Source organism: Copadichromis virginalis, linkage group LG14 (assembly GCF_057382275.1).
Source record: "Copadichromis virginalis isolate Kocher_CV1m ecotype Utaka linkage group LG14, C_Virginalis_male_GT1.1, whole genome shotgun sequence".
Taxonomy (NCBI): Eukaryota; Metazoa; Chordata; class Actinopteri; order Cichliformes; family Cichlidae; genus Copadichromis; species Copadichromis virginalis.
Window position 1 is genome coordinate 19,810,362 of NC_140631.1, and position 25,120 is coordinate 19,835,481.

At 39.7% G+C, this 25,120-nt stretch overlaps 1 protein-coding gene across 2 annotated transcripts; it reads left to right on the forward strand.

The window, feature by feature from the left end:
* The first annotated feature begins 302 nt into the window (after positions 1-302).
* Positions 303-23,982, forward strand: kcnj5 (potassium inwardly rectifying channel subfamily J member 5). Of its 2 annotated transcripts, XM_085429778.1 has the most exons (4): positions 303-641; positions 10,507-10,586; positions 12,632-13,505; positions 21,835-23,982. In XM_085429778.1, the coding sequence occupies exons 2-4, from the start codon at positions 10,524-10,526 to the stop codon at positions 22,218-22,220; spliced, it is 1,323 nt and encodes a 440-aa protein (XP_085285904.1). In that variant the 5' UTR covers positions 303-641; positions 10,507-10,523; the 3' UTR covers positions 22,221-23,982. The 2 variants fall into 2 exon arrangements, with proteins under 2 accessions (XP_085285904.1, XP_085285905.1); XM_085429779.1 differs by lacking the exons at positions 303-641; positions 10,507-10,586 and adding an exon at positions 12,471-12,535.
* Positions 23,983-25,120: the final 1,138 nt, after the last annotated feature.

Below are 25,120 nucleotides of genomic sequence, written 5' to 3' on the forward strand. Positions count from 1 at the left end.
AGGGTGTTTTTTCAACTGCAGTTCTAGAGCAATTGATTATACCACACTACTGTACATGACTGCTCTTTCCCTGTCTGCAGCCAAACACACACACACACATACACCACCCTCATCTGACTTTGCCTCCCTCTCACTGTACTTGACTTTTCTGAGTCTATTTCTCTCTGCCTATGCAGCAGATAAAAAAGGAACCATGTGGTAGATGTATACACATACACACACACTGAAACTGATGCTCAGTGCAAACAGGCATAAACACATACACTCCAATAAAGGACAAATCCCGAGAGACGGAGAGTACAATCTCAGTCGAAGTGAGAAGACAGGAACAGGAAAAATAGACAGGAAAAAAAAACACATGCATATTAACATCCTTCCCATCTCCTCTCGCATCCACTCTACCTCTAGCTCTCTCTCTCTCACTCCCTCTTTCCCTCACACACAAGCACAGACAGACCCCCCTCTCACACAGGAGTAGATAGAGAGTGGTGAAGAGCAGAAGGAGCTGGGTGGCAGGAGGGAGGCAGGAGGGCTGTTGTTTATTGAACAAAGCCAGGAAAGGAGCGTGCAGTCCTGGGAAGAAGAGCCGCTGTGAAATGCCTCGAAGGGAGCCCGCCAGCTACTCCTGCAGAGACCTGAAGGTAAGCGTCGTTCACCGCCGATGGAGGAGGGAAAAAAAAGCAGAGGAAGAGACAGGGAGAGGAAGGCAAAAGAGGAGAGGGGAGGTTTTTAAAGCCATTGATGCATGATACGACCGTGGCACCTCGTCCAAGCTGTCTTCTCTCAGTTTGACTGCGAATGGCATAGCATGACAGCATTATTTGTTTGAGAATTGACAAATAAAAAAAGTGTGCATTACTACAAGGAGAAATCCAAAACTGTGAGAATCCAATATCCACTATTTAGAAACAACGAATGCAATGGCCGATTGAAAGAGAACATGTAAGCTAATTCAAGAGGAAGAGACCGGGAAAAGAAAAATGTTTATGGTACTTCAGCAATAACCTTTATCACCACATCTTGCACTCCCCCCCCCCCCCCCTTTACCCCCACCCCAATCCTATGTCACTGCAGTGATATATAGATCATCACTATGCATCCCCTCATTGCAGGGGGCAGGGTAATCAAAAAGGCATTGAATATCTCTGACGCAAGCAGAGAAAAGCCTGTCAACGCTTCTACTGTTTGTGCCTATTTGGGCTCCGTGCTGTAGTTCTCTCAGTACAATGCAGGAGTTTTACAAGCGCAGCAGCGAACCTAAAGTGAACGTGCATCTGTGTGTTACTGTAAGTGTGACTGTGCGCGCGTGTGTGTAGAGGAGGGGGTCTCGCACGTCCAACATGCAGCGCAGCATGTTTGGGCTTTGCATGTTTCTTTTTTTACATTCTATAAAAGTTGGAGATGAAGCAAAGGACACTGGGTCGTGATAGCTGCTGGTATGAATATTGCAGACTGCATCAAAAGTGTTAAGAGAAAATAATTCCTCTTTTCTGGCCTGGAGATTATACAGCTGCTCGCTTTAATGTCTCATGCACCCCACTTTTTTTCCCCAACCTCCCTTACTGTATGGCGGACTCTCTGGGAGACACATCTCAAGAGTTGCTGCTGTAAAACTTTGATGACATTGCAGCGGGCTTAATGGTCACATTAATTGATCTCTAAAGCTCCTGTCTGTCCTGGTATCGTCTCATCAAGGCACATTGGGAAGACGGTGTCAAGGCAATGTGCAGACTCGATCATGATTTTTTAATGTGGAGGAATACTAAAGCCGATGCTCTGATCATTAACCACATTTTTACACATCACTCAAACTCAAACCCAGAAAAAGGGAAAGCCCGGGGTGATATCCTAATGCCGAAATTTGCAACAAAAACCTGCTTATTTGCCACACTCGATGTTACTTTTAATCACTGCAATTCACCGTGACCCTTCTCGCATCTGCTTGAACAGTGATTTGCTATTTCAAGGCTGCAGATGGAAAGTGTGAACTGCTGTGATGTAATGCTTTTTGATAGATAGGCCTTTGACCTCATAGGGCTATCATTGCAACTGTAATTCATGGCTGTGCACCTCATTTCCCCCTCCTACTAAGCCCGTGTTCAGATCTCCCTAACAAGTGGACAAAACAGGGCAAAGGGCAGGAATAATGCTCAGCAGGATCTAAAGAGACTCTCAAAAGACAAGACAGTGTGAATAATTAATTGGATGTGTTTATTTTGTTAAGACTGTGTGTCTCAAGGGGATGGGGAGAAAACCACATCCGCGATTCTCTAATACCACAGTGGCACATTTGTGTCAAGAGATTAGCCAGCCGTGAAGATTTTGTCTGTCTTTCTTTTGCTTTTTGCATCTTTTCTTTTCTTTTTTTTTTTAGTATCACACACCCTGGAAAATGTGCATCCATCTCCGAGTGCAGCTCAGAATTACAGTATCTTATTTTTTTATAGATCTACATAAAGATGCCTTGTTTATGCAGCCCTACTGAACTAGTTGCCATCTATAAATTCTCCTTCAGTTTTAGCTTGTGCTCTTGATAAACTACTGTCTATAATTCAAAGCCCCGCCACTCTGTGAGCTGTACATGCAAGCAATCTGATGCTTGTGTTACTTGCAAGAGACAGATGTGCTGAATACAATTTCTTAAATAATCTAGTCTTTCCCTCAGGAAGATCAATCACTCTGTTTATGTGCTCGTAAATCTGCAACCAATGGAAATCGGTGCTTGTCCACTGTATGTTAAAGTGGCACCTACAATGCTTATGTAGCAGATTTATAACATGGCACACTCTCTGCTTCTGCCACAACTTCACAGAGCGTGCGTTTTCTCTATAGCCTCATCACACATAAAGTTGATAGAGTGCATGAGACTGCTGCTGCTGCTGCTCCAGCCTACACACAACACAAATAAACCTTCAACCTGTGTTTGGTAATGAGATGACTGCTTCAGGGATCACTGCTTTGTGTCATGGTTGTCTTTTTGTCCAGCACACCTATACTAACATAAAAAACATTAAAGCATGTCTACACTTCTACATATACCTAGGGTTACCCATCATGAATGGGAAAAAAACAGCTTTAGGGATCTTGTAGCTTGATGCAGTGTTGTTCTGTACGTGGGTAATTGCCAAGAAATCTTTTAAAAATTGTTGGATGTTTCAGGACACTTAGCTCTGAACATCCCTCAGTGAGCTTTCTAGTAACATATGCTGTCCAGGTGGTGTGAGAGGATTAAAAACTAATGCTGCAAAGCTACCTCTTTAACAACAGGACTGTAAAATGTACTCTGTCACTGGCTACATTTTAAAAAATGTGAAAAATTGTCACATTTCCAGGTTAAGTGGACATGTTCATGATGGGCCGCGCTCCTTTCTGTTAGCAGCAGGTTATTGCTTGCACTATCCTTTATTTACTATGTTAAGGGAGAATGCTTGCACTATGCACATGGCTGCCTTTGTCAGGCATTGCAGTCTGTAGGAGATGTGCATTGATGTCTCATATCCAGTGGATAACATTTCAAGCCAGGCCAGTTAGCTAAATCACACAAGGGCAATTGCATTGTGGGACATTTACATGGTGCATGTACTTGTAAATATCTGTCTTCAGACATGCTGGCAGAATTGGATGTTGTTTAGTTTGAAATGCACCAGTCTGCTATTTTGTTTGGCCAGTATAACAAATGCCCATCAATATCATTTGCAGACACAATGACAGCTTGACTAAATTCGATCCATATTGTGTAACCATGTTTTTTTCCTTTCTCTTTTCGTAAGAACAATGCACATTAATCAGCATTGTGATAAATACAGCTTTTTATACAGAAGAGCACATACTGCTGATGCACATACTTAATTTTGAGCACTCGAAAAAAAATTACAATAATAACGTCAAAAAGGATGAAAATGTAAATACACCTCGGATCTGTTCTATCGGATCAGAGTGATTTTTATCAGGTTTTATGCACGGGATGTGAGCATCCATCACCAAGAGGAAGATGATGGATCTGCAAAGTCTCCGTACATTTACCATTCATTAGCAGAGATGCAAGAGCAACGTGCTGCACGGTTAAGGCCTATGGAGTGACACCATGTTCTTTTTTAATTTGACATCTTTTGAAAGAATGTTTTCAAGATTGCTCTGCTTTTTTGCTTCGACACCAACTTGCTTCACATTTATGCAGATTGGACTCACTCACAGCATGTCATCTGCTGTCAGAAACAGAGGTTTGAGCTTTCCGCTGAAGGACACGTCAGCAAAAAACTGAGCAGAGACCTTGTTACTCTGCTGCTATACCCAACATACCGGAATAAGGTTTGGGTTTGTTTTGTTTTTTGTTTTTTAACATGCAACTGACAGACCCTAATCTCATTTCATTCTGACTTAGTATGTGCTGACTATGGAGAAGGAGCATCCTCAAAGGGACAAGCACGGGGACACAGTGAAGCATGTTATGAATTCTGATCCAGATCATGACCTTTGGCTCTTCCACCATTCTCCATGTGCTGCCCGGCTCTGCAGCCCCACCCCTACCATGCTTGTGGCCTCACTTCACCTCATCTTCCCCTCCTGTTCTGTCCTCTACAGTTAGATGAGGCAGAGGATTAATAAGCGAGTACACTAAGACTGATTTTGGATGCAGAGAATTTGTATCAGTGGGTCCAATTTATAGACTGCACAGAAGAAGTTAGGGGGTGTTAGGGAGCATATCCACCTCTCTGCCTCACACATCTCACTTCTGTTTCCATCACGTCTCTCACACTTCAGGCCAGCATGGTTGAAGAGGGTGCAATTTGGCTCCAGTAGGTGTTGGGTTTTAATCCCATCGACTGCCACTTCAGCAGCAATGTGAAATGGCCATCACTTTTTCTTTTGTAAAGGTGCTCATCTTAGTGGAAGACTGACATTTTTGGCTTTGGTGAATTTTTTGTAAAAACTGTACAGTAGTGAAAAGACTCAATCAAGGAAGGTGTGATGCAAAGGATGTGTGTGTGAGAGAGTGGGATGAATCATTAGGAAAATTATTTCTCCAGTGTGAATGGAATGTCTTGGTGCAGCAGTGTCACTCCGGAGAAGGTCATTCGAAGGAAGGGCACAACTGGATACACTCAGCTCACTATCGGGCATAATGGGAAAATGGTACATGGTAAGTTGGTAAGTTCGTGTGTGTGCGTGTGTGTGTTTGCAGAGCCTGGAGACAAACTAGCTGGGGACATTTTTAGTCATTTGACCTGCCCGACCTCAAAGTGTCATAAGTGAGCAGAGATAGGGATGAAGCCATGTTATTTTATGGGCCAGTCTTAGCCTTGGATAATCATGACAGGTCCAGTAACCATGACTGAAGGGAGGAGTGGAGAAGCGTGGACAGTCAAGCAAATACAAAGCTCTTGTGCTCCTGTAGAAAGACTCTACCAGTGCAGATATCTTTACCGTGCAGGGACTGGTAAACCTAAATCTAGCTGACGTCTTAATGTCTTAAGATAATCCTAAAAACATCTTCACAAAATTAGCAACATCTGCCTTTCTTCTCTTTTTATTCTATTTTTTCTTATTCTTCATCCTCAGCCTGTGTTTTTATTTATTTTTCTCACTATCAGCACCATTTGTCTTTCTTTTTTTGATGAAACAACAGAAAACACTCATCCATGAGCTCAAAATCTATGGATGAGATCCTCCAATAGTCCTGTTTTTACCGTTGAACTAAGGGATACTGCTGTGTTTGCTGCATATCTTGCTGCCATTTGTAACCCTGTCATGCTCAGCAGAAAGGTCAATGAGGAATGGTGAAATGAAGCACCACTGTCAGGTAAAAGTCTAGTGTGAAGTCACTAAAAATGCATGCTGTTTTATTTGTATTAAAAATACTGCAGATTTTATCTTTTATTTTGGATCCTGAAAGTTATTCCTGACTGGGGCGAGCGTCAGCATTTCCAAAATAAGCACAATTGCAAAGCTTTCAGACAGGAAATAAGGAAAGCACAATCGATAATCTCCACATAATGTGAAATAAAGAAGAAATTGGGGGATTACTGAACCAAACAGTTGATCAAGTAAGAATTATAATTCAGGATTGGATCTGATTCAAGGGCTTTATTTGCATGTTGGTGATTAGTATTGATGTGAACCTCTCTTAGCTCAGTTACAAGCTCGCTCTTACTTCACAAAGCTGACAATACAAGTTTCTGAAGTTCAGGAAAATATAGGAAATTAAATCACAAAGCAAATTCTATTCAGTACCAGTCAGCCCCTGAGGGGAAATTATAGTGCTTGCTACAGGTTAGACGGAGAACAAAACACATTTTGCTGCGCTCTGTATGGATAATTGTTTATAGCATGCGGTGTCAGCAAATAAGGGAAATATATGTAGTGTAGATATCCCTTAGGAGGCAAGTTGCCTGGTTTACTAGTACCTCTTGGCTTTAAACACAATAGATGAGTGCTCTTGTTATCAGGACACAAACACAATTCAACCAAAGCATCCAGTCACTCTTCGGGTAACAAGATAAATGCTTGTTACCCTCTTAAAGCGCTGAGATAAAACACCCCAGCTGGTATCCATTTCGAACACTTCTCATTCGGGCTTGTTGAATCTGCAACTGCGAGCAGACACTGCAATTACAGCCTTTCTGAAAGCGCACACGGGTCTGGAGTTCACAAATCTCTGGGGAATCATATTTAATTCATGGGAGAACCTAAAAAAAAACGAGTCAGAAAGTGAGACCTTGCAACCCCTGCAATGTATTCAGCAAGTTATGCTGAAAGCTTTGTGCGCACCTCTGCTGTCTGTCTGTCTGTCTGTCTGTCTGTGTTTTCTCTGCTCAGATGCTTGTCACGTCACTCTGCCCTTTGCTTTGGACGAACATTGTCAACACTACATTCCTGTGTGGATCTGGTTTGTGACGTGGTCCTCTCACTTCCCCTGTGCTCGCTTTTGTATTCCCTCCCCTCGTTTGTCAGTGATCAAATAAAGTAACATCAAAGACAGATGGCAAAGAAATGTCAGGTGTTGTTAAGGTCAAGAACGAGCCACAAAGGTAATTTACTGTTCCTTTGCTTGGTTACTTTCAAGGCCCCGTGTATCCCTTGTTCTTTGAGCAAATTAAAAGTATCTGATTTTTAAATAACACCCAGGGGCTCTATAAATTAATTGCCTCTTTTGGGGCTCCAAAGGTGTAGTAAGATTGCTTCCAAAACTAGGGCTTCATCTGAAACCCCACATACACACCACTTCCCTCTAAAATTATAGTAGTGGCAGTAATTAAATCCCACATCATTCAGGAGACGTTCAAAGTGTTCCCTTTCTACTTTCCCTGTCACTTTGGACCTCAAACAACAGATGTTTAAAAATACCTGTTTTGTAATACAACTCAACAGCAGAGGAAAAGCTCTTTAAAACCGCATCACACTGCACCGGAGGCTGTCACAGCACATCACCTACTGGCTTCAGTTGTGCTAAAAACAACCACAAAGAAAATATGTATGCGCATTTTATATTGGAATGAATGTAAAGGGAAGGAAACAGCTGAAGGTGCTTATTTCTCTGCCACTAACTGATTAAGAGAATAATCATTAAATTTAATGGGCAGGATGATGAATAGAGTGAAAGCAGTGTTAGGGGTTTTTTGTTGTTGTTGTTTCGTTTTTTATCGAGAGAGCAGTGTGTGCGAGTGGGTACACACAGTCACAAGAACTGGCAACGATGGCGATGAGGAGCCTGCTGTTTGGGAAAATGACATCATTAAAATTAAAATGTGCAGCTGAGCCTCATCATCCAGGCAAATTGGTCAGCATTGGGCACTGGGTCACCTCCAGCGTGATGAGGTCAGCTAATCCCTTACTTAGGTCTTGTTTGGTGGTTATAGTCAAATATTTAATATTTACTTCATGAGTCTGAACTGGAAATAAAATTAAGCGAGCACATCAGGGTTGTTCAGGTGCTGACTTTTGCCCTCACGTCCTCCATTTGTGTGCATTATTTTGTGCATGAAATGATGCACAAATGATTTGCTTTGTCAAACCTAGTTTACAAGAAACTGAATTCATGGAAATGCTCGGCCTCACAGCTGATATCCTCAGTGTGGTTAGGTTTATGTAACAAATGCTCACATCCTGTCTTGTGATTCAGTCTTGACCTCAAATGTTCCCTGCGCTGTGTATACCAAAACATAACCGTGAAAAAATATTCATGCTTGACTTGCTACATGCAGATAGTGCATTGCCAGTACAGTTATTGGTAAAACATGCAAACTACACTGTCAGCAAACATTTTGGCACGTTCAGTGCTCTAGTTTGGCAGTGTGCTGTGTTCATTAACTAGCAGCGTGCGGCCATGATGCTAGCTCTTCTTGGCGGTGATCACCTACAGCAGTTTTTTGAGCTAAATACTAATAAATACATATGGCTGTGTTCTCACTGATTAAAGCTCAACTCAATGTCATTCAAGAAACCAGTTTGAGGTGACTGGAGTTTTGTGGCACCAGAAGATGGGTGCACTGTGGTCATAAAGGGATAACAGGATCAGCAACAATACTCAGATGGGCTGCATTACTTAACTGGTACAACTAGACGCATTTTCTAATTTTGATGACATAATTGGGACCTGTGTGGTCTTCTGCTGCTGTAGCCAATCTGCTTCATGTTGTGCATTCAGAGACGCTCTTCTCCATAACTTAATTGTAATGAGTGTTTGGTTTGTTTGTTTTTTTGCTTTGTTTTTCAGTTGTTGTTGTCTCCCTGTCAGCATTTGGTCATTCTCCACTGACCTCTACTATCAGCAAGACATTTTATGCCAGTGAACTGCCACTAACTGGATATTTTATGTGTTTTACTGACCAATATAAAAACAAAAAGGTCAGGACAAATGGGAAAAATCCTAGCAGGTCAGCAGCTGTCTCACGTTCAGATTCACATAAATCACCTTTCTTCCTCATTTCTGACACAGTTAGAACTTTAGCTGAATGTCTGGGCCATGTCTGCATTCCTAAATACATTGAGCTGCTGTCTTGTGATTTGTTGGTTAGATATTTGGGTTAACAAGCAGTTAAACAGGGGTAAAAAATAAAGACATTTTGTGCCTTTATATTTTGAATATCTTTTGTTTTCTTCAAAAATAAGCTTACTTTTGCTTCTACGTAGCAAAGTCAAGCTGCCATAACAGTAATTTCCCCCCACAAGTACATCCCTGGAAATGCCTACATGAAAGAAATCTTTATATAGACTTTTGAAAAAATATATTGCAACAATTACAACTGCAATGGCTTGACCTTTTTTAACCTTATAGCTTTCTGTGATCTCTTAATATACCATCTGGCAAACCCTGACATAATGACAAATTCATGCGATTTCAAAGCCATTCATCCATTTTCTGCTTATCTGAGTTCTGGTCTTGGAGAAGCAGTCTGAGCAGAGACACACCTTCTTTCTATGCAGCCACAGGCCAGATGAGACATGAGCTCCTAAGTGTATCCTCTTCAGGCCAAGTGTTTTGGGTGCTCAAAACACCTCGCCTTAAGAAGTGTCCAGGAAGCGTGCTGTTGCCCAAATTGTCTTCTTTCAATTTGCCATCTCTATTCTGAGTACTTCCTGAATTACTGAGATCCAAGAGTGAACCTAGAAACCATTTGAAGTTTGTTTTATTGAGTCTATTTTGTAAAACAGTGCACTTTCATGGGTGATGTTATTCTTTCATTTTCTACCTATATGTTGTAGGCGTGGTTTAATTCAGTTTTAATTAGATTTTATTTATATAGTGCCAAACCACAACAACAGTTGTCTCAAGGTACTTTATGTTGCAAGGTAAAGACCCTGCCAGAGATTAATAATAACTAATGATTAAATTCAGAATGGTGTAAAAACACAGTTAGTGGGGGGAAGAAAAAAAAGAGTGAAGAAGAAACAACAAATCAACACTCACTCAACTCACCTCTCATTCTCACCAGTCCACCTCTTAATTTCAAGCTGGACCCTCATCCCTCCTTTGAACCAGGCCTGAGATACTTTATTGGTGCAACAACTCCTTCCCAGTCTGGAACCTACCATTTTTTTTTAGCTTAAAACCACTGCCTCAGATCTGGAGGTGCTAAGGAAAACTGCCGCAGTGTAAGCTGGAGGTCAACAATCCACAAAAAGCAGAGTCGAGATCCTGTGAACATAAACCAGACAGCCTTAAACCACTGGCTGCGCCTACAAATCCTGTCTGCAAAAGTTATGACCAACATATTTTCCAAAGCACCCAAATCTTGCTACAGTTGCACACGGACCAAATCAGCTTCAGTAATGGATGCAACTAAATGCAATGTGTTCACGCAATACCTGTATCTGTTATGCAATACCTAGGGGTTGAAATGTAAAAAGCCTGAGATTGTACCTACAATGCAGTATGTACTCTTTCAGTAACATAGCTATGACCTTTTATTGTTTGTCGCATTGGTTTATTTAAAAAAAAACAAATGACCATTCTGGAAATATGTTTAGTATAACAAATCCCATGAAGCACTTTTTCATTTTCGACAGGTTAGCTCCAGCTGAGGATGGCAGGAGATTCCCGAGTCCTAATGGACCACAACATGGAGATAGGCGTCACCCCTGCACAGGTATTCGCACAGTACACACACTGTATTTTGCCCAATCTGTATTACTTTATATTTAAACAACTGGGAGAGATTAACTGTGAAATACTAGAGAAACTATATGAGAGAGTGGAGGTGAGACCTCGTTTTTGGGAAAGCAGGGGTAGAAAAATAGATGAGAGATATATAGAGAGAAGATAAGAATGAATAATATGGAAAGCTCTGACATTGAAAACAAAGCATTGTGGAAAGCATTATGGAAATGCTCAAGAACTTAAGAATTTATCTACCCTATAAAGTAGATATGCTGTAGAATTATTGAATAGATAAAATAAGTAATATGAACATGAATTAAGGCTACCAAAGTGTAATTTTTTTAGTAGTTTAAATAAGTGTTTAATTCAGTTTACCTGGCAGTGAAGATAATGACCAAAAAAACAGCCATCCCAAATAACTAGTGGAGTTGTTATCCATCCTGAATTCCCAAGCTGATTGAAACTTATGCAGCTTACTCAACCTTGTCTGGCGAGGCTCAGTGAGAGAAAACTCCCAGTACTTACTAGTGCCAAACAGAGACAGCTAATGAATTTGTTTTAAGAGCCATCACCCCCAGGGACAGTATTGACTACAAAGGCTGGAGTTTGGGCAGCACTAGCTGTGATGTCTTCATCTATCACTCAATTAACCCAGCTCAAAGAGTGGAAATGAAAAGGCCTGTTTTGGCTGTCTTTCATTGAAAACCTCTGTAGTAGCGTTTAACAACTCGAGAAAACACGGCCATACGTCAAGTCATCTTGTCAGTAGAGAAGAAACGCTTAAAGCATTACCTTAAAAAGCGGTGTGCCGACTGCATTCTGCATGACTGTTTGATGCATTTTCCCTGACTATGGTCTGTAATAAGGAACCGCATTGACATTTAGTGAACGCACGGTCATCAAGCCACTAATTGCAATGCAGATCAATAAGAATAGTCTTTCAATTCTTCTTTTTCAAAATGGTCCTTAAAAACTGATTACATACGATTTGAAAATTAAAATAAAAATCCGGCAGGTTTTATTTTTCAGGCATTACAATCAAAGGCACCAAAAAGGACACTGTTTGTGGCTCACACTGTGCTGTTCTCCAACTAAACTACGATAATGATCATCCCTATGATGGATGCAACTTCCCTGTTGATGAACGTGTGGCTGTGGGGAGAAATGGTTTGCAGGTGTAAGATTAGCAGAAAGAGACACAATCGTTGTCTCGTCTTGACACAATCATTTCATTTACCAACTGAGATCTGACAGCGTCAATGTCTCAATAAAGAGTCCCTGTGCTTTTCTGAAAGGTCCCTTAAAACATTGTCTTTGGTGTATGTTGGTCTTTTATGTATTTATTTGTGTAAGAGGGAGGCCAAAAAAACATTTTTTTTTCCAAATCATGTTTGAATTTATAGCTACATTGTGAAGCATTGCCTTTTCTAACCATAAATAAACTCAACAAAATATGATATTATAATATGATATTATAATAATGCCTACAAGTGTAAGGTGATTCTTTAGTTATACATCAGTTTTTTTAGGGTCTTTTAAAGGGTCTTTTAAAGGATGGTGGTAGATCTGTTCTTATCCGAGGTTGCAAATGTTCCATAGAGTGCAAAAGAACACAAGGGACAGGGAGGAAGGCAGGGCACAGTTGTGGAGCCAGATTGCCTCGCTGGAGCTGGGCCAACATAGACAAAGGCTTGAGTGTCCTTGTGTTCTTGTTGTGTCCTTACTCTCTGTTTCTTTTTTGCCCTCTGTGTATACATAGACATCTACAAAGTGACTTTGTAACGGCTCTTAATTTGATTTGCCTCGCTTATCTTCTCTCCCTCACCTCTAGTGTGGCTTAGCAAAACCTGATAGAAAATCCCATACTGCAGTGATAGTTAACACATACATCTTCCAGCACACTATGCCTAACAAATTCTTCAGAGCAAATCAATGCGGGTAAAATATCTCTCTAATTCTGTCTTTTCATGCCTAATTTCTTTGACCGTTTTTCTTTTCCTTACTTTAGCACTCTGTCTTTTTTCTTTCACATAGGTGAAGAAGCTTCCCAAACATTTGAGGGAGCCTCAGATCTCTACAGAGCGAACCCACCTGATAGCCGACCCAGTGAAGAAGCCACGTCAGCGCTACGTGCAAAAGGATGGTAAATGCAACGTTCATCATGGAAACGTGCAAGAGACCTACCGTTACCTCAGTGACTTGTTCACTACGCTGGTGGACCTACGCTGGCGTCTTAGTTTCTTTATTTTCACACTGGTCTATGTAGTCAACTGGCTCTTCTTTGGGTTTCTTTGGTGGCTGATCGCACTCATCCGTGGGGATCTAGTGCATGGTGACGAGGAGGGCTGGACCCCCTGTGTGGAGAACCTTAATAGTTTTGTCTCAGCCTTCCTCTTCTCCATTGAAACGGAGACCACCATTGGGTATGGTTATCGTGTAATTACCGAAAAATGCCCTGAAGGTATTATACTACTTTTGGTGCAGGCCATCTTGGGTTCCATTGTCAATGCCATGATGGTGGGCTGCATGTTTGTTAAGATTTCACAGCCAAAGAACCGTGCTGAGACCCTCATGTTCTCACACAACGCTGTCATATCGGTGCGAGATAACAAGATGTGCCTGATGTTTCGGGTGGGCGACCTGAGGAACTCTCACATTGTGGAGGCATCGATTCGAGCAAAGCTGATCCGCTCACAGCAGACCAAAGAGGGGGAGTTCATCCCGCTCAACCAGACTGACATCAACATTGGCTTTGACACAGGGGATGACCGGCTGTTCTTGGTCTCACCACTCATCATCTCTCATGAAATAAATGAGAAGAGCCCCTTCTGGGAAATGTCCCTGGCGCAAATGGAAAAGGAGGAGTTCGAGATTGTGGTTATTCTTGAGGGAATGGTGGAGGCCACAGGTATGAAGGGGGTAAGATTATCAGGAAGGGGTAAAGGAAGTATGGGAGGGCATACAAATGAGGATAAGTCAATAAAAAAAGAGATGAGGAAATGTTGCAAGCAGTGAGCTAGGATGGATTAATGGATGGAGAGGCGAAAGAGGAAAGGTGAGCCTGCCAGTAAGCGCTGCTTACTGGAAATGATGGAAAGACAGAGATACTAATTAAAACCTAATAATAATGCATTAAAAAATAGAAGACATTTTTTTATATCTTTCCTATTCTATATGGGTCAGTTTAGAGTCAATAAATTGTTTGAAATGTATATTTTCTTAATTCCACAACAGTTGTTGACTGTTCTTTTATTTAATCTTTAACTGCAAAACTAAATATTTCTTCCTTCAACCGAGGCAGACAAATAAACTCTAAAACCTCTTTACAAATGTTTATCTGTACCGGCATCTCTACTGTTGCTACTTCAAAGTTTTGCCTTTGATACTGTTTATTTTCAATTCAATGAAGCGTACCTACCTGCAATGTTGGCGTGTGTTTTTGGTAAAAACCAAGCAGTCCTGAAAAGTGCTGCAGGCTGGTTACATTAATGGCGCAGAGATGACCAGGTGTATCTGTAAAGTTCCAGAAAGTATTTCCCAGCTTAAAACTGCAGTCAAGACCACAAGTTCAACACAAGTCATTTGTCAATCTAACTTGTTCCTGTGGCTAAATCAAGTATTGTTTATATGCCTAACCTGCATTTTTTAATGGCCTTTGTTGAAGGACTTATTACAATATACTCATTTTAAATTAATTGAATTATACATGCTACTAATTTACTTTACTGGATTGCATCATACTTCACATGAGTAAAGGAGACACACAGTGATTAGCGGTCTGATGATGCCACAGTTGGCTTTTTGAAAATTCTAACAAGCCATCAAATGACCTAATATGACCAGACACAGCTTTGCATTCGTGTGAACATTTCTGCTCTATTTCATCTTATTTATTTATTTATTTCCTTTTTCCTGCAAAGCACCAGCAGTCATCCCACTTCCTGCTCACACTGCTTGATACTTGACTCAGGCATTAAATCACCTTTCGCTTCACCGGCAGAGACCATGGCATCATGCAGGGGTTATGTCGTCACTGTCCTTGACCGCTAGGCAACAAACTAATCTGACCATCCACCAGCCCTCCCCCACTTCCTTTTTTGTATGTGAGACTTTCATTCTGTGCGTGAGAAAGAACACAGTGACAGACAGAAAGCTACCTCAGGCCCAGGCTTTACGTGTCGTTAATAAAAAGTCATTAATAAACAAAATATCCTGCGTACGACCTCACGTGGATGTCGTCACGTATATTTTGGAAGCGATACATACGTGGGTGGTGAAACTGGCTTCATGCTCTCGCAGCCATTACTTGTTAGCTGTGTAGCCTGTGGTGTGCAGCATAATGGTGAGTAAGGCTCTGGAAATCACTTACAAGAGGTGCTTCCACATTATTTGTTTGTTGTTGTTTTTTGTTTTTTTAAAAAAAAGCAAAACACAAACATGACATATTAAACCAAATTTTGCTTTTCAAGTGTAATTGCAATAACAAAGCGGCTCTCTGAAATAAAAGCAGCTTATGATACACTTCACAGTTAGTCAACTTAAAATCGTGGGAAAATGTCACGATACAATAACCGAGTCTAATGAGTATAAGATGAGTAAAATTATGCAATCATGTTCACACTTTTTATTCCAAATTTAAATTGGAGTTTAAAATAAAGTTTAAACTGAATGAGATTCTTACACAAGACTTTGGATCACTTTAGCTGATGCAACAAAAGCTATCAATTTCATATTTAATTGAAAGCAAGGAATGGTTTTACTTTAATAAAAACAAACAAAAAAATAGGCCACCCCTGCTTCCCTCACTCCCTTTTCTATAAAGTCTTAATGGGAATTACTTATTAATACTTATTATTATTATTATTATTAGTAGTAGTAGTAGTAGTAGTAGTAGTACTTATTAGTACTTATTAATACTTTTTTAATAATACTATTTAATAAAAATAATAAAACCTTTTTTAAAAAGTTTTATGACACCTATTTGAAAATTCCAAAGTGGTAATGTTGTGATTTGATTGAAAAACTTTCCTACATATCCATAGATGTAGATACTAACGAGCCTGTTAAATGCTATATAAGTGATAAGTGCTTATGGAGAAGTCCAGCACAACAGGATAGTCTTTCTCCCACATAAAATGAGGTCATCGCACCAGCTATTTTGCTGCAAAGAGCAGAGATCCAAACTTCCCTGGTCAACAGCACAAACACCTCTGCCCTGTTGTAAAGGGGGGACAATGAGGTACAATCAAGTTTTTATGAAAGTACGCCATATGTAGGCAAATAACATTGCCGTGCAGTCAGCTATGAGAAGAGCACACAGAGACTGTGTGCAAAGTGCAAATAAATGATTCAGTCTTCTTTCATTAATTGGCATGCAGACTCAAACATGCAATCCATATTGTATTAACTCAATTAACAAATATCCATCTATCTTTCTCAAAATAGCCATACCCGACATGAGAATACTGGTGCCTTGGTTTGAGCTTTTATGCTGCAACACAGCATGAGAGAGAAGTCATTCAATGATTGCAAACAGCAATTTGCTGACCCTCCTTTGCAGTGGAGGTTTTAGTTATCTTAATAACAATAATAATGATGTAAAATTCGTCTTTCTTTTTTTCTTTTTTTTCCTTTTTCTTTTACAAAATGTTGTGGTGTAACAAACAGGACGCTGTTGGTGTCTTGACTGATTTTGGGAAAATATCCCTTTACAAAGTTGCACTTTTGAGGAAAGTCTCTTCTCAATTACATGACAGTCCAGTGCAATTCAATAATCCATTTTGGAGGGTGGCTTCTTTAATGAGAATCAAAACACTGGAATGAATCCTGTGGCCAAGAATTATGGAAATGTGGGGCAACATTTATTAAAAACATGGGAGCAAATTGTATTACATGTGCATGCACTACGTTTTATGCACCCAATTTAGTAAAGTGTGCCTTGCTTGTAATTTCCTCATTGGCTGCACTCTGGCTGTGACTTTGAGTCAGACTCTAGATTTAAGATGTACGGTCACGGTAAAAAGAAAGTACACCCTCTTTAAATTCTAAAGTTTTACATATTGGGATATGATAAGAAATAATAACAGTGCCTTAGATGAACTGCAAAGCAGGAAATATATATTACACAGTTTATTCAAACAAAACAATGGCCAAAATTCTGAAACACTTTAATATAAAAGGTACACCCTTGATGTTTCCATATAAACTCAGAGAATAAGTAGCAGCTAGATGCTCCTAATTAAATGCACTTGATAAAGTGATCATCAGCAAGTGTGTACCTAAAAGGTAGAGCTTTAGGTATTTGTCAGGTCTGAAACACTCAGTTTAAAACAATGTTTGGAGGAAATACATTCAATTGAGTTAGATTTTCCTTATATAGCACCAAATTAAAACAACAGTGGCCTCAAGGCGATTCAGATTGTAAGGTAATGGCCCTGCGACAATACAGCAATGATCCTAAATCTAGTCAATTTGGCATAAAGTTGATCATCTCCTGTGAGAAAGATCATTCACAAGTGGAAAGCATTCAAGACAGCTGCCAATCTTCCCAAGAGTAGATATCCCAATAAATTAATTCCAAGGTCAGATTGTGCAAGGCTCAAAGAAACTGAAAAAAGAAGAGCAAGTTGTTTGGATATAATGCATAGCACCATGTTGGTAAAAACCAAACACAACATATCCACACGTACACCTTATACCAACTGTAATGCATGGTGGTGTAGGGCTAATGATATGGGCTTTTTTTGCATTCATAGTCCCTGAGCACCTTGCAGTCATTGAGTAGACCATGAACTGTACTGCATACCGAAGTATTTTAGAGGTAAATGTGAGTCAGTCTGTCCTACAGTGAAAGCTTGCCCCAAACTGAGTGATGCAACAGGACAATGAACCCAAGTAGAAAGAATCAAACAGAATGGCTGAAAAAGAAAAGACCTAAACCTGACTGAAATCCTGTGGCAGGAACTTAAGAAAGCTGAGCATAAATGCAGGCCCACAAACCTTGATGAACTGATACACCTTTATAAAGAAGAGTGGGTCAAAACTCCTCCACAGCTATGTAAGAGATAAAGTCATACAGCATCTTCACTCACAAAACACTCACTGCGGTACTTTAAAACAATAAAGCCACTAGAGGTTTGTTGTCAGCAACATACAGCAGATGCAGTTTTGATGTTTTATATTAGGAAACTAAAACTGTACGTGACCATGCTTCATTCTATTTAGTACTTGCTGTGATGGAGGCCCAGTCATATACACTATGTTGCTAACAACAAACTTTGCTGTCATTATGAGAAGTGTTTCTAAACTGAACTGAACATAGTGTGTTTGTCCCCTGTGTCCTTCACAATATTTATATATAAAATAAACCCTCTTTTATGCCAGTTCTCAGAATACAGAAAGAATATTGCATCATCATCATTGTTGCTTGTGAAAACAACGGTGTCTGCACTGCTGTTTTTTGTTTTATACTTTGCAAGAAAATTCATAAAACCGATATCTGCAGCAGGACCCACAAATATGATTTCAAATGGTGAAAAGAGAGACAAATGAAAAGAAAAAAAGTGAATATGACTGTAGGCTGCCAGAATTAATATAAAGCAAACAATCTTTTCAAACACTGAGATGGGGCCATTAAAGTTTAATACAAACAATAACTAAGCTTAGAATGACATTTCAGGAGTCATTACTTATTTATTTTTTTATTTACTTAGTTGGTTGGTTTTCATTGTTTATGTTTATTTGTTTGTTTGTTTGGTCATCATTTGTGATTCTTTGATAGAGGCTGATTCTTGATTTACAATACAAAGCCTGTAGCCTATGTATCAGCAGTTAAGTTCATTAGAGCATGTTTAATAGCAGATTTTCAGATTGAAGAAGGATGGTCGATTGTCTCGAGGTTTTTGCCTCGGCCCACAAACAAAAAGTAGAAAGAAAGTCACAAGATAAGCCCTCAGCATCTTTGTTCATCAGAGGACATGTGTGTACTGACAGGAACCCTTGAGGGCAAAAACAAAAGAGTCAAGACACATGGTCAAGTTACAACCTTCAACTTGACCTTTACAATTTAACTTTTTTGATGATACTGTTTATATGGTTTATCCGTTAGCAAGATTACTACAACTATTTGCATGATGGACACATTGGTAGTAAACAAAATCACCTAGAAGAGACTAATACATTATGTGTCAATGATGTTCTAGGCTCTATCACTGTCACTTACTGTAAGGATATGTCAAGTTCAACAAATCGTTTCCACCTGGATTTCAAGTCATGGTATGCTCACAGGTCATGATCTTTTTCCATGACGGCAGTTTTCCATGGTAGCCTTTTTCCTTTGGAAAAGAATCTGTTCCATTTTCCAGCAGGCATGATACCATGAGACTTAAAGTTGCACCTCCAAATGGAAACCAATGAAATATATGGTTTCCATTTGGAAAATCCTTTTTTTTTAATTCACCCTGATTACTACATTTGTGCGGCATTGTTTTGGAGGAAATGTACTCGTTGCACTCACTGTATGGATGAAACAAATCTGAGTCCTCTTTACAAGCTGTAGAAATCTCCAGATACTGCTTCTGCAGAAGTGACCAAATTATCCTAAAAGAAACATCAGTTGTTTTTTTTACTGTATATTTATAATGTATCACAATGAAATTTACAATAACAATCTACACATGGCTATCAGGAGGGTCTTTGTTCATTAAAATGGCTAATAAACAAGGGGGGGGGGGGGGGAGTACTATCTGATCACAACAATAGGGACTAAATTAATTCATTAGCAAAATACTGTAATTATATCTGTGAAGTCTCTATCTTCCACGAGGCCAATATAAAGTCAAATATTGTTTTGTGACAGTCATGACAAAGCCTGTGCACCACTACATGCCAACAGGAGAAGGTACTAAGGATCTTCATTGAACAGCTTAATGGATTTAGACTACGAAACTAGGGCTTTAAAACAAACACATCAAATACTATTTCAACAACCTTAAAATACACTATAGAATCTCTTGTCATTAGGAACTGAAAGATGCTATATTTCACAAGTTAAATGTGGAAAGTAGGCCACTCATATCCAGAGGGAAAGCTGAAGAAAATGTGCAAAAGCCTCTCCTCTCACACTAGATACCATATCAGTTTCATCCCATGCTTGATGTTTTTGGGGATGTTACATACATACAGATTATTTATTTCAAAGGTTATCGATGGAAAGTCAGATGTTTGCAGTTTAAAGTGATATACAGCTACATATCGAGCGTGTGAATAATTGCTCCAGCTTGGAAAGTTGTGGCAGTGATTATTTTGTGGCTATTTTAAAAGCTGTAAGTCTTATTAGCTAATTGACGCAGACTTTTCAAAGCTGCTGATATAAAAACAGACAGAATACTGAGAAGTGGGAAAACTTACTTTGCTGTCAGAAGTTTATATGCATTCACTGTGGGCACGAATGCCATGGTAATTTGGGGTTTTAATGATTTCTTTGAACTGTTCTTTGTTCCTGGGTGGAATGATTGTACAGCACACATCTTTATTGAAAAACAAATTGCGTGGACAGGTTTCCATACAATTTGGAATTCTTTGTTCCATGCAAGGACAAAAGCACATCTATACAGACCCAAATCTATACAAACACTTGAAGGTTATATAATGCCTTTTAACTTGATAAGCCTTAGGCATATTGAGTAAACAACTGCAGATTCCAAGAGCAGTATTTCAAACAAATCTATGTAAATATAAGTTATTTGGGTATGGCACCCCTTTGCCAAGACGTAAAAGAAGAGCCAAACTGTCACAGAGAAATGGTTAGGATGTTCATAAGCCCAACTGAGCCCAACTTTATATGATTAAATATTGAAATGCTTCATTTTAAAATTGCTTTAAAGTTATCAATGAGGAGGTATGGTGAAATACTGTTTTATTATTTTTTCCTCAATAAAAAAAATGCAGTGGTTTCTGATGCTAGCTGCTATTTAGCTTTAGGTCATATTTAATTTATTAACAAGAACATATTAACTGCACCACTAACTTTCTGCAGCTCACATTTTTAAGGCTATTTCACACCAGCTACCTACACTGGAAGAAAAACACAGTTATAACTAATGACAACGATAGCAAGAGTTCGACTTAGGTTAGCCAGTTTTCTCAGCCCTACAAATGATATGTAAACATGAGCAGACATTTGCACTTGTCATAAAAGAAAACATGCAAAGGGACTTTTACAGTTGCACTGCTTCAGTAGCTGTGCCACACATCCACCATGTATAATAACAAGACCATGGATGTAGCTCATCAAAAAGGAATGCTATTTAGTTGGAGATTAAGTATCGGAATTTCACGAGTCGGACCACGCCTCCATACTGCTCCTTCTGGTTCTCATCTATATAGGTTCCCCCAGTCCTACAAGCTGTTCAATCTTGTTTACGTGCCCTACCGTCCCTCCCCTTTTCAATTCTTCCTCTTCAGTCCCCTTCGAGGCCTTCCCCAAACCACAGCTCAATTCATGTCCAAGCCATTCACCTTTACCTACTAAAATGCTGTCAAACATAAAATGAGGACGTTATTTATATATTGTTAGTGTTACCAGTTACACTTTTGCAAGCAGAAATGCTGTTATAAAATATATTGTGAATGCTGCCTCCCAAGTCTTATACTTACACCAAGCTTTTATTGTTGCTATTTGAGTAACACACCTGTGTTAAGCCACAGTGTTAAACCATACTTTAATACTTTACTGAGCAAAAGCTACAAACATGCAATTAACATGTGCCTTTAGCATTTAAATGAATCAATGCGTAGTTGTTTTGCCTTTTGACTATCAAAGCATGTGCACACACAATATTGGCATGTGACGTGTACTATTTTTATTCAGATTTGCTTACTATTAAAACACAACTAATGGAATATATACAGTCTTTTTTATGTGTAAACTCAACAAACTAGCCAAATACTTCAGTGTTTAAAAAAATACTCTAGTTATATGATTGGAGACTGATGATAGGAGTGTAGAGAAAACAGTATGCACGTCTTTGCTGTTCTTTTGTAACCATGAATAATTAACTGATGCTCTTTCTCCCTATGCCTCTTTCTATGTCATTGTGTGCTTACCTATCCACTCTGGTTGTGTGTGTTTGGCTCTCTGGTTTCTCATGTATGGACCCCTCGGACTGTCGTGTGTGCTCTTTGATTTTGTGTGAATGTTTGTGTGTGTACATACACCTGTCTTTACCTTTTGGCAGGGATGACGTGTCAGGCAAGAAGTTCGTACCTGGACACTGAGGTCCTGTGGGGTTACCGCTTCACTCCAGTGCTATCCTTAGAGAAGGGCTTCTACGAGGTAGATTACAATAATTTCCACGATGTCTATGAGACCAACACACCCACCTGCAGCGCCAAGGAGATGGCGGCTAAACTTCGCGAGGAGCCGTTATTGCCACAGCTTTCCCTCCTCAGCCCTGAACCCAAAATGCATACGTTTGACCCCCTAAACCGACTGTCACAGCAGGATCCACTGAGCCAAGATGAGGAGATTGAAGAGAGGGTTTCAGGGGGTGACAGAGGGGAGACCAATGGCTCAGCCGCTGCTTTAGAGGAGCTCCCACTTGCTGACAGACTGTCTGACTGATGGGTTTGACAGCTAAAAGCCCAGAAAACTTTGGATAAAGACATATGACATTATATGGTTTCATTTGGTCAATGGCCGGCTTGGTCCTTTGCAGCACTCAGAGATAAAAGACATATCTCCAGCCACCAACTCATGCAATATTCCTCTACTAGAGTGTCAATCTATAGTATAGATTGGTTTTGTAGACAAATAGTCCACATACAGAGAAACACATGTACAGTATCTATATCTACACTTACAGGTGGGGGGGTTCAGATTGTGTTTTTATATACAATAATGACCACTTACTGCTATAACTCTGACAGTTCAAGTTGTATAATGTAAACTTGAGCGGAAACTGGTAGCCATGACAGCTTACCATGGGCTTATTATGAATCCAGTATTCTCATTTTAGAGTGTGTTAATTCAGCTTCGTTAAAGCATAATCTCATAACTCAGCTCGTGTGTCTGACTGCAGCTTCTGTGTGGTAATGGAACCTTGTTATCTGCAATTTTTTTGATTTAATATAGGAGATTATTATCCTTTCTCTGTCACTGTTGTTCTTCTGCGTCAGAAATCTCACTCACCTAGAAGGAAAGAGTCTTCAAGTATGCACAAACAAATAAGAACATTATGAAGGCAATGTGTGCCGGCAACCACAATCCAGTGTTATTTTCTTTGATCGCACTTTTTCTCACGTCTGTGCTGTCTCTCGTTATAGATGTCTAATTCTGTCCTCGACACACTGGGAGCCTTGACCCAAAACAAACCAGCTAGTACCTCATTTTCTACCCATTTTCAGGTTTTTAAACTAAGAATAACAACAAGGCAAATGCTGGCAAAACTGCATAAATGTGCTACGGTATGGTTGGTTAAAGATTTAATTCACCTGCCCACTGCAGCAAATGAAGCTTTCATTTCAAGCCCCTGGTACATAAAGCACAATTTCTTTATAAAGGGGACTCCACACTGACCTACCCTACCCTCCCACCTAGCCACCGCCACTGGCTAATGCATGTCAGTTCTAGTTAAAACTAACATCCAGATATAGCTTTCAACACTTATATGTAATGTTCAAGCTCAAATCCTATTTGAAATGCTCTTGATTTTTATATATGACAATTTCAAATGCTCCTCAAGCAAAATGTAATATTCCATGTATCCTTTTTATGTTTTTTTTTTGTTTGTTTTAAAAGCTTACAGATAATCAACCTTGATATTTTCAGCTGCATTAAAGCTAAATATACTAAAGATATAAACAGGATGTCTTATTTCGTGACTTTAGCATCTGGCTAACTTATTGCTGTTCTTTTTTCCCCCCTTTGAAGGTCACCCTCAGCTTTTGCCCTATAATCTGGCACTTTTTTAGTGAGCACACACATTCAGTCTGCAAATTCACCACCATCACACAAGCCCTAGATGTTTCACATTATATACTTTATGGTCCTTTAAACTTTAGACTTGTCCTTGAAGGTCACTTGAGCTTGCATGGATGAGGTAACAGGAAAAACAGGGTATTTTCTAGTCAGCCAAATTATACATTAATTAATTCTACATTCATTCTACAGTATACTGTCACATGATGTGCAATTTTAAAATCACCAAAAGAAAACCCCCCATTTTTTGGGTAATTTCTTTTATTTAATTTGATGCCTTTTTTTAAAAAATGATTTTCACTATGACATTTTGGCACCTTAGTATATTTATCATTCAAGTGAGGTCATTTTTTTCATTCCTTGAATGTCATCTGTTTTCTGTGTGTTCTTGTGGGAATAAACATAATATGGCCGAAAGAACAACATGTTCCTTTTAGATAATCTGCACATGCACAAACAAGTGTATGGGAGTCTATGAATGTGTAGGCATTTCGCACATGACGTTGCGACTGAGGATTTAAAAGTACCTTGATGTGGAGTGACTCTGAACTCTATCAGCTGATGTGTGATAAAATGACACATTTAACTCAAGTGGCTCTGGGTGAAACGACTGCGCCTCGTACACATGCTACCTGAAAACTGGATTAGCTGTGCATCAAATCATGAGAAGGGAACTTTAGCAACCAGCAATTGAGGCAAGGAAAACAAATGTGGGAAGATTAGAGCAACTTTGTTTCCACCACACACCCCCTGCCCCTACCGCACGCCTGAATTTCAAAAAATGGATTAACATTACTGTGGCTGCTAGAACCTTCAGGACTTAAACAGTTTCCCTGAGTCAGCTTTGTGTTTTCTGTGACTACGATTGAATTTGCATGCACAACAGCCAGCAGACTGATTAAGAAAGGCACCGCAGCTATTAACTACCAACAGAGAAAACACTGCAGAAGTCACAGGGGTAATGACATTTCAAAGAGTACACCAGTTAGGAAAATGAAACATGGTGTTACATTCAGTGGCCAGCGTGCCATAGAAATTCAGTGAATCACAGCAATGTGCTGTCAAGGCTATTCTTGTCCAAGCTATTAAATGTGGAAGTTGAATTGCCAGCAAGCTGACAGACCCTGATTCAAATCTGAATAATGTACGATGATGAATATAATGCATCCATTCAGTGGTGCATTGAAATAGATACCCAAGGCAGGTGCATGGGGATGAGCGTGTGTGTGTGTGTGTGTGTGTGTGTGTGTGTGTGTGTGTGTGTGTGTGTGTGTGTGTGTGTGTGTGTTTGCGAGAAAGAGAGAGAGAAAGAGGAGACAGACAAGACTGCACAGTCATGACAACCTCGTGCCTACAATGACACATGCAAACAAAACAACACACAAAATGTTCTTTTATTATTTTGCCAAGTTGCACATGCTATTTCTGCCAAAAGGAAATCAAAGACAGGTACATTTCTAAAGATAAAGATGAATGGCACCACTTCAAGACACTAACTATTGTTCGTCTGCTTAAGACGCCTAGCTAAAATGCTCCCCCTTCTG